Source organism: Hoplias malabaricus, chromosome 5 (assembly GCF_029633855.1).
Source record: "Hoplias malabaricus isolate fHopMal1 chromosome 5, fHopMal1.hap1, whole genome shotgun sequence".
In the NCBI taxonomy this organism is placed as follows: Eukaryota; Metazoa; Chordata; class Actinopteri; order Characiformes; family Erythrinidae; genus Hoplias; species Hoplias malabaricus.
This window is the reverse complement of record NC_089804.1, coordinates 33,992,508-34,006,978: the sequence shown is the minus strand read 5'-3', so window position 1 is coordinate 34,006,978 and position 14,471 is coordinate 33,992,508. Positions and strand designations below refer to the sequence as shown.

The window sequence follows — 14,471 nt, the reverse complement described above, 5'->3', positions numbered from 1 at the left end:
TCTCTGTTCTTAGGGGAAAAATGTTTAAACCACAAAAATTTCGATAAGAAATGCAAGTTCTGTTAGTTTTAATGCAGTACAGTATGCAATCTCTGCTTAATTGTTTGACAATTATTGTGAAATCACCTTTATTATTAAATAATTTATTTGTGCGGACTGCAGTTTTTTTTTATAACTGATATTTATTGTTGTTAGCTTTCACACCGGCATGAATTTTCACCATTTTATGGTTGTTTGAGAATAATAATGTCAGTGACAATTTTAGCGGGCGTAGTGAGTAAAATATTTTTGAGGTCAAGCTCTCTTTGGTGCAATTTGGCAACTACTGTACTCAGTTTGGCTGTTTTAGGCTTATACATTTTTAGCTGCATACAATGGAAACAAAATGACAATACAGTTGGTAATCAGTATTGTTTATGTACCATTTAACTGTAAAATTTTATGATTTTGAGAGGAGGCAGTACGGTGGCACAACAGGTAGCTTCATTGCAACAGCGACTCAAGGTCTTGGGTTCCTGAGGTGCCTGTGAGGAGTGTGGTGTGTTCCACCAGTGTCTGTGTGGGTTTCTTTTGTGTTTTCCCTTCCACAGTCCAAAATACGTTAGTAGGTTGATTAGGGATGGATGGTATCAATTTTTCTCATCCCATCATATCATCTCAAAGTATTAACATGATATACTGTATTACTAGGCAGTGGGGACTTAAGAGTGATGACAAACCTTTAGCAGTTCAGCTCAGCACAGCTGCTATTCAGCTCAGTGTACACCAACAGTGTTGAAGGTAAAATCTCATGCCTAAGAGAGTGATGACGAGTGACTTGTTCTGGATTAACATAAAAGCTGTCCAGATAATTGGACAGCTAGGTTTAGTAAAGTGAGCTAACAGGCTATACATCAGAGTGTTTCAACTAATATAGGCACAAATCTCACACAATTAGAGGATACAGCCTCATATATGTGAGCAAAAAGTAGACTTGATGGGATATTACCCGAACCTGGTACTAAACTCAAAACTATAGTGGGCCACACCTTTTTTCGAGCATGTTGTCATCAGTCCGTGAGTCCCAACAGCGCCTCCTCCCAGTGGTACAGATCCACATTTATAAATAGGGTTTTGCCATTATACCGCCCATCCCTAAGGTGGATTGAGTCTTTGACTGTTCTGTCCACAGGGCCAGAGTGTGCAAGTGACTGGGTGTGTGATGCCCTATGATGAACTTGTGACCTGTTTAGGGATTGTGGGGAACTAGGTAAAAAGGAAGATGGGGAGTGTATACAACTATGTTTTGATTTATATTGCTGTAAGTATTGTAGGAAGTAAAGGGGCAAAATGGAAAACATGAAATGCACAGTAAATAAACATGACAGCACAGATGCATGTTTATTCCTACTAGTTTATTAAAACATCTCACCAGTAAATCATATTATATGAATACTTGCAACTTTGTTAGATCTTGATTTCTTTCATTCTGCCTCCTTTCCCTAAGAAAAATAGAGATGAATAATTAAACTACAGGACAGATATGGTAATGTAGTATGTTTGACACTGATGCATTGACATAAATCACATTTCTTGTTTGTGTTGGTAAATATTTATTAGACATACATCAATTTTTCTGTATGTAATTTGTGCCCAAGTGTGGTCCTGGAAATTGCAATTAAAAACAATGCACATTTTTCTCTCTTTTCTTTTTTTTACATATATGTTTAAGTGGACAGTGATGACAAACCACTATTGTGTACCACTGTGCAACAAATGCTCACTTAATTATCTTTTAATTTGAACTTGGAGTTACCTTTCCTGCATCTCGGCTCTTGGCTCTCAGCTTGTTGACCTGGGACTCAGCAATATCTGCACGCTCCTGAGCTTCCTCCAGCTCATGTTGCACTTTCCGGAACTTGGACAGGTGTGTATTTGCCTGCTCCTCCTATTAAAGAAACATACTATTACTTACAATAAAATATTTTATATTCTGATTTGTAGCGTTTCACAAATATTATTTTGGAAACCATGAATTGATCCAGATGAATCTTAATACAGATTTGCTATTGTAATATTAGCATGTAATGGACTTACAGCTTCCTCAGCCTGTCTCTTGTAGGCCTTCACTTTGAGCTGCAGCTTGTCCACCAGATCCTGCAGTCTGTTCACATTCTTCTTATCCTCCTCCGTCTTTGTATTAAAACATTTTAAGTAATCGTCCGTTTTGTGTTCAATTTATTTTGCAGCTAAACTCTGAACATGTGGATATGTATGTGTTGATACCTGGTAAGTGAGTTCTTTCACTCTCCTCTCGTATTTGCGGACTCCTTTAACGGCATCAGCACAGCGTCTCTGCTCACCTTCAACCTCAGCCTCCAGCTCACGCACCTGTAGCAGTAACAGTTTAGTGAGTTTCATAGGATAACTCATAGTATATATAACTCAGTGCTGATAGTTAACTGATTCTTGATGTTCTAAAGTACAGCATACCCTAGACTCCAGTTTCTGGAGCTGCTTCTTTCCACCCTTCATGGCAAGGTTCTCAGCCTCATCCAGACGATGCTGCAGGTCTTTTACAATGACCTCAAGGTTTTTCTTCATCCTCTCCAAGTGAGCACTGGTGTCCTGTTCTTTCTTTAACTCCTCTGCCATCATGGCAGCCTGAATGACAGACAAATATGGACTTAAATCCTGATGTTTAAACATGCTTTTCTTGACATAACTGATTGCAAGACACTTACATCTGTGATGGCCTTCTTTGCCTTCTCCTCTGCATTACGTGCTTCCTGGATTGTGTCATCTACCTCACTTTGAAATTGAACCAAATCAGCTTCAAGCTTCTTCTTGGTGTTGATAAGGCTAGTGTTCTGTTAAAGAATACATCATTACAATCGTTGAAAGGTAATGAATGTATTGAGAATGCAGTGGTTTGATGCATTTGTCATACTTGAGAGTGCAGCAGTGCCACACGCTCACTGGCATCCACCAGCTCCTGTTCAGCCACTTTGCGGCCTCTCTCTGTCTGCTCCAGTGCAGATCTCAGCTCCTCAATCTCTGCCAGCATCAGGTTATTCCTGCGCTCCACCATGGTGACCTGCTCCTTCATGTCTTCCTGTCCTCTGAGAGCATCATCAAGGTGAAGTTGTGCATCCTGTGTGTAAGTTCAGGGAGCTGTTATCTGTATTAACTCAAATGATAACATAGAGCAGTGGTTCTCAACTTGTGTGCCAGTTATCTGTTGTTGAGCTTTTGTTTTGACAGACTTGCATAAAAAATATACAGTAAGCTAACAGTTTCCGTTATCAAAAAAGTCTTGGTGTGAAAACCATAGGTCATAAATTAATATCCTTGGAAAAATAATACTAGTTGAGAACGATTGTTACAAAGCACAATAATTAGACAGGAAAAAAATCATATTGTACCTTAAGCTGTCCTTGTATATTTCTGAGCTGTTTCTGTGCCTCGCCTGCCTGTCTGTTGGCATGGCTCAGTTGAACCTCCATTTCATTGAGGTCTCCCTCCATCTTCTTTTTAATTCGAAGTGCATCATTCCTGCTCCTAACCTCAACATCAAGGGTACTTTGCATTGAGTCAATCGCCCTCTGACTGTTCCTCTTAATCTGCTCAATCTCCTCATCTTTTTCAGCCAACTTCCGGTCTATTTCACTTTTAACTTGGGTGAGCTCCAGTTGAATACGAAGAATCTTCGACTCCTCGTGTTCTAGTGTTCCCTAACAGACCATGAATATACAATTTTAACATACTGTATTGTCTAATCTTTTTTGAAAGTTAATGGTTTTGAGAATGCTGTAATGCTTGTATATATTTTTGTACCTCAGCCTCCTCAAGAGCAGTCTGTATCTCAGATTTTTCTGAATCCACTGCTTTTTTTGCCTTTTCCAGCTCATGAATAGTCTTTCCAGTTTCACCCAGTTGTTCAGTTAAATCAGAGATTTCCTCTGCAGAAATAAGTAACAATATTTTTATTAAAGATGTGGATCTTCATACATATTTAAATAATTAGGTAGTACCATGTTTTATAACACATACGCTGAAGATTCTTGTTCTCTCTCTTCAAGGTTTCCAGGTGGTCAAGGGCTTCCTCATATGAGTTCTTCATCTTAAAGAGCTCAGTGCTGAGAGAGCGAGCCTCTTTCTGCGCTCCCTCCAACTCAGCCTGACCTTCCTCATACTTCTGCTTCCATTCTGCCAACACCTGAAAAAAATTGAGTCAAATTAAATGTTTATTTCTGATTGCAGACTTGAGTGTTATTTTATGGATTCAGTGAAAAGTTTCTTCACCTTATCAAAATTCCTTTGTTTTTTATCAAGATTGGCGGCCAGTGCATTAGCTCTTTCTACATCAATCATGAGGTCCTCCACTTCACCCTGCAGTCTCTGCTTAGTCTTCTCCAGAGAGGCACACTTGGAATTCACAGCTTCAATAGATTCTTCAGCCTCCTGTAAACGCTGGGCAAGCTTTTTCCTGTAAGAAGTATTGAATTAATTGAGCCATGCAGTTTGGTTTATGGTTTTATGTTAGATATTCTTACTTTGCCTCCTCGAGCTCCTCAGTACGTTGGATGGCATCTGTCTCATATTTGGTTTTCCACTGAGCCACCTCACTGTTGGCCTTGGACATTGAACGCTGCAGCTCAGCCTTGGCCTCCTGCTCTTCCTCAAACTGCTCTCTGAGCAAGTCACTGTCATGACGAGCTGATTGGACAGCATGAGCCAGGGCGTTCTTGGCCTAAGGATGATTAAATGTTTTGTATCTTGTGATGGAATATACTGAATTTTCTTCTAAAATGTTATATAAAAAGTTATATTGTATGTTTTTAAAAACTGATACATACCTTCACCTCCTCTTCAATCTGCCTTTTTAGCTCCTCTATCTGCTGGGTGTAGGCTTGCTTGCCTCTTGTCAGCTGAGAAACAAGTGTCTCTTTCTCTTCTAGTTGCCTTCCGAACTCACCTTTTAGCACAAAAGATTACAGTTTAGATATAATTTTGTTGCATAATTTATTCCATTATTATGTATATTTAGGGTTTATTTAGTTTTATATTCATACCATTTTCAGTTTGAAGTCTTGCCTTTCGGGCATTTACATCATTAAGTTGGCGAATTTGTTCTTCATTTTTTGTTTTCAACTCGCTTACTTGGTCCTCTAATGTACGACATATCTTCTCAAGATTAGCCTGTAAAGTTGAATGAGCAAAATATATTTTTACATGATGTAGTTTGTATGTGGTAATTTTTCCTGAATTTCTTTAAGAAACTTGCCTTTGCTTTGGCCATAGCCTCCATGTTACTGGACAGATCATCTATCTCCATCTTGTATTCACTCTTCTCCTTCTCCAGTTTTTGTTTGACCCTCTGAAGGTTGTCAATCTGCTCTCCGAGCTCAGCAACACTGTCAGCTTGTTTCTTGCGGAGGGCAGCAGCAGTGGCTTCATGCTGCAGAGTGGACTCTTCCAGATCACGCCGCAGTTTCTGGAACTCAGCCTCACGCTTCTTATTCATCTCAATCTGAGCAGCAGTGGCACCACCAGCTTCCTCCAGCCTCTCACTGATCTCTTCCAATTCTCTGGAGAGATCAGCTCTCTGCTTCTCAACTTTAGCACGAGCTGCACGCTCAGCCTCGATTTCCTCCTCCAGCTCCTCAATGCGAGCCTAAAAGAATTTGAATGTATTGTAAAAAAGTGAACTTAGATTCTTCAGCAGCCCTTCAAAGTTTTAATTTAATGAATCTTGCAACTCACCTGAAGCTCTTTAATCTTCTTTTGTAGTTGAGCACCCATAGTTTGTTCATCTTCTATTTTACTGAGAAGTTGACTTGTTTCAAAATCCCTCCTGCACGTAAGGGAGGGAGACATTTTTGTTTATCTTTAAGGAACATATCAAAGAAAAATGCTAATTTTCATTTTTAAAAAATCTCACTTTTTGAGCTTCTCCTCTAACTGCTGTTTGTCATTCTCCAGATCCATTATTGACTCCTGAGCAAGCTTCAAGTCACCTTCAATCTTTCTTTTGGCTCTCTCAAGGTCCATTCGATATTTCTTCTCTTGTTCCAAAGAGCCTTCTAACTAAAATATTCATGTGAGATTAGGTCATTTATGTGGATGTGGTATATTTAGGCAGTACATGAAAAGTTATAAAATCTTACATCATCCACTTGTTGCTCCAGTTTGCTTTTAGCTTTTGTCAGAATATTAACTTTGTCTTCCTCTGCCTGGAGATCATCAAGTGTCTGCTGGTGTGCTTCTTGGAGGGCTTTCTTTTCTTTGGTTAACTTAGCAATTGCTTCATCTTGTGCAGCCATCTCCTCAGTGAGGTTTTTCACCTAAATAAAATATGTATTTATCAATTAATTGTAATTAATTTAAGTAGAGAAATGTAGTAAGCAATATAATTTAATAATAATTTTAACCTTGTTTTCAGTGGCATGTTTCTCCTTCTCCACTTTAGCCAAAGTGAGCTCCAGATCATCAATGTCTTTCTTCAGCTCAGAGCACTCATCCTCCAGTTTCCTCTTCTTGGCCGTCAACTCAGCATTGATTTCCTCTTCATCCTCCAGTCTCTCATTTGTCTCTTTGAGTTTGGCCTCCAGCTGGATCTTGCTCTTGATGAGACCCTCACACCTTTCCTCAGCATCAGAAAGATTCTCCGTTTCCTTTAAAGTTAAATTTAAATTTACTAATAATGAACTTTTACTGATATTACTGAAACGTCAGTGAAATTTGCCACCAAAGCCTGAAATAAGTACCGCTGCCACTTGCAGTTGCAGGTCATTTTTCTCCTGAAGAAGTGATACCATCTTCTCCTCAAGCTCTTTCTTCTTGGCCAGTGCCTTTGCCAGATCCTTTTTCGTTTTCTCAAAGTTTTCTTTCATGGCAGCCATTTCTTTCTCTGTCTCTGCACTCTTCAGAAGAGGCTTGATCTTGAAGTACAGCTTCATCCATGGCCAGTGTTTCACATTCATGAATGAGCGGATGTTGTATTGAATAGTGAAGATGGACTCTCTGTGAAAATAAGAAACATGTCAATGTGATGCAACCTGAAATACAAACAGTAGTCATAGTAATTTAATAATACCTCCTTTCCATCATCTTGACAAATTCCCTCCTCATGAGGAAGCCACGGCACAAGGCTTGAGTCATTGTGACTAACTCAGCTAGTTTCTCATCACGCATCTCCTCCAGAGTGCCCAGCAGACCAGCTTTAAAAAACACCTGTAGCAATAATAGAATTTTTTACTAGGAGATGTAATATTTAATATATTCAATATATAATTAATGGATTTTTTTCAATATGTCAATGCAGTATGAACATATTTAAGATGAAGTTATTTACTTTTGTGTGTCCAAACTTGTACTGAGTGTGGTCCACATCAATGGAGCTCAAGAGTTTCTCTGAGGCTTTCTTGTTGTCAATGAACTGTCCCTCTGGGATAACGCTGGCATTCAGGACCTTGTATCTGTGCCAGAAAATATAATTTCCATTGTGATATTAATTGCTAAATTTATTTCTGATATAAAAAAATTGAAAACTGACCTTTGCTTGAAATCACCATAGAGGATTCTGCTCGGGAATCCCTTTCTGCAGATTCTGATGCCCTCCAGCACACCATTACACCGCAGCTGGTGGATGACCAAGAAGTTCTCCATCAGACCTGGAATTTAAGTTTTTTTTAATTTTTGAATTTCCCAAAGGAAAAGTAGTTTTCTTAAATAGCTGCATTTACACAAGTCATACTTACCTGGAGTTTTGGATTCATTGGGAATTAAACAACGGACAAAATGAGGATGGGTGCTTCTCAAATTGGTCATCAATTTTCCCAGATTTTCCTGTGTAAACAAACATGGTCAATTTTTTAAAATGTAGGACAAAAAAATTTTTAATTTGTAGGAAAATATGTTGCACATATTTGCAAAATCATCATTCAAGGTCTCTTACCCTAAATAAAGCAGACACAGTCTGGAAGGAGCCACCCTTCTTTTTACCACCTTTCTTTCCTCCACCACTTTCAGCTATTTGGTAGACAGAATTCCAGTAGATACCAGTAGTAAGTTTATGTTTCCTGAGATTTGCATTAAAGAATCTAACTTTGAACTATGAACAATAAAATTTATGTTTTTTAATAAGCAAATAAAAATTATGAAATGAGATTCATTATACCGTCAGCTGATGCATGACCTGCGTACAGGAAGGACAGCAGTTTGTTTCCTGATTTCTGGTAGAGCTGCACAACAGAGTCATTCAGTGGGTCCTTGTTCTTGTCCAACCAGCCAACAATGTTGTAGTCCACAGTGCCAGCGTAGTGCACCAGGGAGAAGTGAGCCTCTGCCTTGCCTTTGGCAGGCTTTGGCTTCTGGAAGGCACTACTTTTGCCAAGATGCTGGTCATGGAGCTTGTTCTTGAAGGATGTGTCTGTTGCCTTGGGGAACATGCACTCCTCTTCAAGGATGGAGAAGATGCCCATTGGCTGATTGGGGGAAAGGATGTTTATTAGACAGACCTATGTAAGAATGGCTTTGTTACAGAGAATTGAAAATAACTGCAATCTCACCTTCTCAATGAGCTCAATGCAGGCAGCCAGGTCCATACCAAAGTCAATGAACTCCCAGTCAATTCCTTCTTTCTTGTACTCCTCTTGTTCCAGTACAAACATGTGGTGGTTGAAGAACTGTTGCAGTTTCTCATTTGTGAAGTTGATGCAGAGCTGCTCCAAGCTGTTGAACTACATTTAAAAAATATTTATTGCTCATAATTTAGATATTATCTGTAAACTTGTATATGGCAAAACCATAAATATGTCATATTTACATCAAAGATCTCAAATCCAGCAATGTCCAGCACACCAATGAAGAACTGCCTTGGCTGTTTTGTGTCCAGCATCTCATTGATACGCACAACCATCCACAAGAACATTTTCTCATAGACAGATTTGCACAAAGCCATGACAGCGTTGTTGACCTGATTAATGTGAAAAGCGTAATATTACAATTTGAATTTTAAATTGCAATATATGCTTTATTTTCTCTTAACTAAATATAGTAATATAAAAGCAAGTTTTCACCTGGGGTACCGTTTGGCCTTTGGTCACAAACTCATTCCCAACCTTCACTCTGGGGTAGCACAGAGCTTTCAGCATGTCAGCTGAGTTCAGGCCCAGGAGGTAGGCAATTTTATCAGCCACTGGTGGAAAAGTGTTTTTTTGGTGAATATTTTGTCCCAGTCAAAACAGCAGCATTCAGATTATAGCCAATCTTTCACATACCCTCAGTGCCATCAGGCTCAGCCTGCTCCTCTCTCTGCTTCTGCTTGAACTTCATATTCCCATGATGTATTACAGCTCCTGTCAGTTTGTAGATGTTAATTTTCTCATCAGCATTGAAGCCCAGGATGTCAATAGCAGTCTGTGTAGTGCATAATAATTGTAAACAAAATCAGAGCTCAGACACATGAATATTTAATTTGTTTATAAATGTAAATAACTATTCTTACATCTGTGGCAATGAACTCTTCCACATCATTTATGCTCTTAACTGTAATTTCACCCTGGCTGATCATTGGATAGTCATATGGATTGGTTGTGATTAGCAGTGCCTCTGGAATTGACAAGAATTTAGTTGTATGAATATAACAACATAATTGCTCCACTGTGCCGTGACAGTAAAGACAATCATATATTATAAATCAATCAACTAAGCAATCATTCATCTATATAAAGATCACTAAAATTTTGTCTTAAATTGACTTGTTGAAACTCACCAAGCAACTCTGGCTTGTGTCCGGTCATGAGCTGGTAAAAAATGTGGTAGCTCCTCTCAGCAGAGAGCTGGAAAGTAACTCTTGACTTTTCCAGAAGATCTAGAAGTGCAGTGTGTTAATGTATTAACGGTGCAGGGCAACAATGTAAAAGAAATGTAGTTATACAATATATAATATCATGATGATCATTAAAAATATTTTTCTGTGGAGTAATGTGTCTTACAAGTCTCAATGTCAGCAGATGCCAGTTTTCCTGAGGTACCAAAATGGATTCTGATGAATTTACCCTAAAAGTAGAAAATCTTAGAATTATTAACCATATAGGTTTTGAATGTATTGACCATGGTATAATTATATTATCATAGGAAGGTCAGAGGCATACTTACAAAACGAGAGGAGTTATCATTCCTTACAGTTTTGGCATTACCATAAGCCTCCAGCAGGGGGTTAGCTGCAATGATTTGGTCCTCCAGCGAACCCTGAAATACAAAAGCAGTTATTCAAGATAGTATTCTGAGAACGTATTAATTGTACAGTAATATTAACGGTTCTTATACCTGCATTTTGCCAGGAACAGGCTCTGACTTTTTCTGTCCAGACACTGCGATTGTCGCAAAATACTGGATGACACGTTTTGTGTTCACAGTCTTTCCTGCACCAGATTCTCCACTGGTAATTTAAATATTTAATAATTTAAAAAAATGAGAAAATAGAGAATTATTTTTGTTTATTACTCTTACATATAAAAAATCTTACAAACACTCATGCACAGTACATGCTCATTTATTTGCATACTCACGTGATCAGGATAGATTGGTTCTCCCTGTCTGAATGACAAATTTAAACCATAAACCACAAATTGTTTATGGATATAGTCACAATATAGTTACAATATGTTCACAAATTATAAAAGAGAAAATCTAAAAATTTAACAATAATGTATATCATTGTTTTAGTTTTCAATTGAACATAAATCTATGATACCAGACCCAGTATTGTCTTTGGTTACATATTTTATCTTATTAAGTACAAGCAATACATAATAAAACACTTACCTGTGAGCATGAACTGATAGGCGTTATCAGAGATGGAGAAGATATGGGGTGGGGCTTCAATTCTCTTTTTGCCTCTGTATCCGGCCACAACAACTGTATCGTATACTGGGAGCCACTTGTAGGGGTTCACAGTGACGCAGAACAGCCCAGAGTATGTCTGAAGATTTTTAAATTTCTTTTATTTTTACTAATAATATATATCACATTTATAGTATTCATTTAGATTTTAGAACATTAGCATTTCAATGTTTGTATTATATGACTTACATAGATCATCCATGCCGCATAACGCTCTTTGAGGTTATATAACACAGCGGGCTCATTGAGGTGGGTCATCATGGCCATATCCTCGATTTTGTCAAATTTTGGAGGATTCATGGGGAAAATTTCATTCTCCTTGACTGTAATGTTCTGTAGTAATATAATAAGAACAATAATTATTTTAGGAGCTTTGACAGTGCTAAGAGGATTGATCATTACTGCATTGAGGACCCGGACATACTTTTCCACATAAAGTTTTGACTGTGGCTTTTCCCCCTTCTCTGCTTTGGAGAACCCCTTTGAGGTACATTTCATTGGGCTCAAACACAAAGTATGCTGTTTTGGCATCAAAGGGTGTGCTCTGAGCTTCAATCCTTTCCTTTTCTGGTTTCCGGAGGAAAATGGCTGCTGGGCCGAAACACTCCATTTCACCATCTCCCATGGTGGTGCTTATACTTTGAAAAAAACAAATAAATGAATAAATAAATACAGAAAACAAACATGAAACTAATTTTAGACTAGGGATAGTGGTATGATTCTACACAAGTTCTGTAAAAAATACAAAGAACAAAAACATGTTTTAAGAATAATAATTACTATAATTTTTTTTTTAATATTTCCTTTAGAATGTGGCCCAGGCTTAGTTTGACAAGTACAACTTCACTTTACAGTACAATATACCTCAGGTAATTTGGCAAGAACAGCTATAAGTTCAACATAAATGATTCAAAAACTTGTGAAACACAGATTAATTGATCATGCTACTGATCAGTAAATATGAATTGTGGTGTTTATTTGATACATTATTGATATGTCTATAGCTGTCGTGTAGTGTCCAGTTCCAACCCTGTGATATACCTGAAATAGTTAATTAATGTCAGATGAAGTTTAATGAAGTGAATTTAATTTTGTTCTGAACTTGACCCTAAACTGTGAAAACCTTCAGTATGCTAGCAGAAAATGTAGTAAATCCCTATTCCAAAATTTCCAAATTTTTTTACATTCAAAACCTGTCCTGTTGCCCTTATTTAGAATTAGCTCTACATCCCAACAACCTCGATTATAATATTCCAAATAGTTCACCTCTGTGCTTTGCAGAGAGAATACGTGTCTTAAGGTCCTGGTTGGAGATGCTGAAATCAAAACACCAATACTTGTTAGTTGATAAAATGTTCCATTAAGGTTACTTAAAACTATAAGAAAAAAAAGCATTGTAAAAGATACAATTCAGAAATGTATCATAATACTCAGAAATACTATTTATAATACTCTGAAATCCATTATTTTAATCATAATTTAAAACCCAAGGGCTTTGGTTTATCCATTGTTACTCACCTTTGTTGGGTGCCTGTTACTTGGATTCTGAGGCAGCTTCTTATATAGAGAGATGAATGTTCAGTCAGCAAAATTAACTCGCTCAATTTGGGCATGTCTTTTAGATCTGTTTAGGTGTGAATTTTTGTGCACATTTCATGCCTTCACACTTACCCCTGACAATGACCCTGACAATGACTCTTATTATTCCCATATTCTGTTCCATTCTTTTATTATTTTTTTATATGTTTTTTTTTTGTTTTGTTTTACTTCTGACTGTACATTTTCAAAATGAAAAGAGATAAATATATTTGTGATTGAGGATAACAAATGAATAAATTATGCATTAGAGTAGTGTAAGTTAGTCCTAAGCAAAATCAAAACAATCAAACAAGATATCATTGAAATTTGGCAAGTATGTTTAATAATCTTCTTGGTGGCCAAGTTCTAGTGTGTGCTGCTATGTGAAAGCTATCAGTTACTGGAGAGCAGACATTGTTTTGGTCTTATGTTAAGCTTAATCTCCTTAATGCGCATTGGCTCAAACTCTGAGCCCAGTTTAGCTGTGGAGAAGCTCTCATATGTCTCTGGAATTCTCTTTCAAGGTCTTTGGGAGCCTTTCATATGACAAAGAAGGAAACTTTGGCACAACAGTTGTCGTTCTGTGATCTTGTGAGAATGATGATATTAATACCACACAACTTGTAGAGGACGGTTGTGCTGAAGACTTGATACAGATGTATAACACCTTCCTTTGCCTTTTTATGAATTCATACTTATCAAAAATTGTGATGCCATCATTCATTTTTCAGTTCATACTTCTCAGAAATGTCAGTACACTCTTTATGCTTTTTTGAGGTGTAAGAAACAAAATTGATCCTAAAAACTTTGCTTTGATACAATATTGTTCATTGTGCTGATAAATGTATATGTTTTTAAAAAAATGTTATAATATAAAAAAATTCTAGCTTGTGAATAGGATACCACTATACATAAGATTCAGCAGCAAAGATCTTGTACTGTGATGAAATTGTTTCCGCCCTACTAAGATGCAAGTCTTGTCCGAGTAGCTCCTTCTTTTAGACAACCTTGACCTTTGTTGATGGAAGAATCCAAGTTGTCTGCAAGTGACTAAGATATGATTGTAATATCGGCTTTGAGTGCTCAGGCATTTATTAAGTCACACTATACGCATAGGGATATATTCCCGAGTGCTTTCTGATCAACAGTGTATTTTAACGACACTGTCATTTAATGTGTTGCATTTGTAGACTTTGTGTGAATTACATATAAAAATAATTTAGGCATATTTTTACTAAACCATGCTTCACCTGCATGTAATTATGGAATTTTCCCCTTAAAACATATGTATGGTCTTATATCTTGTAAAAATTTGACTTTATTGATAATAATTTGCCCTCTTTCATGCTGTGACCTTTAGGAGTTTTTCTCATTGCAACACCTCAACAGAATCATTTTCTCATTATGATAATATTATGACTTAATACTTTCAGAGATTATGTTTATGTTTTAAATGTGGGATGTGGTGCTAGTTGAAGAGAATATTTATATGTTAATGTGTTAAAGGAACACTACATAATATTCTAACCCTAAAATTACAAAGAGTAAGTAAAAAAATCATTGTGATACTCCACTGACCTGTAATAGGGAGAATAGAGCCTTTGTTCTCACTACTGTGGGCTCAGCACTACAGAAAACGCACTATGTATTTTTGGAGGAGGGTAGAAAACCACCCCATGGGTATTTTTTTAATATATACATTAAATATAAACTCTCATGCCGACTAAAATAAAAACAGAGCCCAAACTACAAAATCTTTCATGAACGCAAATAAATACAACGCACCTGGAGCATGTTCAAACGTGTGCATGCTCATATACTTTTGTGCATAAATATGTAATTTATACACAAAGTCTATTTTGTGTGTTTTGTACAAATACGACTTAAGTATACGATTTTTATGCGATTTATACAACTTACGCATAGGAATTGAATTATTAAGAGTATGACTTCTAGATTACGTACACGAATTGGAAAGTGAGAAAACACTGTCAAAAATTTGT

General features: G+C 37.2%; 1 protein-coding gene and 1 long non-coding RNA gene across 2 annotated transcripts in view; one reads left to right on the top strand and one right to left on the bottom strand.

The window, feature by feature from the left end:
• LOC136697069 (uncharacterized) overlaps positions 1-14,471 on the top strand; it is a 47,325-nt gene that overhangs the window by 14,974 nt on the left and 17,880 nt on the right. The window lies entirely within an intron of this gene.
• Positions 1,464-11,515, bottom strand: LOC136697056 (myosin heavy chain, fast skeletal muscle-like). Its single transcript, XM_066671933.1, has 39 exons — positions 11,315-11,515; positions 11,080-11,223; positions 10,813-10,969; positions 10,557-10,584; positions 10,315-10,426; positions 10,144-10,236; positions 9,981-10,044; positions 9,758-9,856; positions 9,491-9,594; positions 9,264-9,402; positions 9,063-9,181; positions 8,810-8,959; positions 8,553-8,723; positions 8,162-8,468; positions 7,940-8,013; positions 7,743-7,830; positions 7,538-7,655; positions 7,337-7,460; positions 7,079-7,215; positions 6,750-7,005; positions 6,414-6,656; positions 6,150-6,326; positions 5,924-6,069; positions 5,746-5,836; positions 5,267-5,656; positions 5,055-5,181; positions 4,839-4,957; positions 4,536-4,732; positions 4,285-4,468; positions 4,033-4,198; positions 3,817-3,941; positions 3,405-3,713; positions 2,930-3,133; positions 2,724-2,849; positions 2,473-2,643; positions 2,266-2,370; positions 2,077-2,172; positions 1,796-1,927; positions 1,464-1,481 (listed from the first exon to the last, which is right to left on the bottom strand). The coding sequence occupies exons 1-39, from the start codon at positions 11,513-11,515 to the stop codon at positions 1,464-1,466; spliced, it is 5,811 nt and encodes a 1,936-aa protein (XP_066528030.1).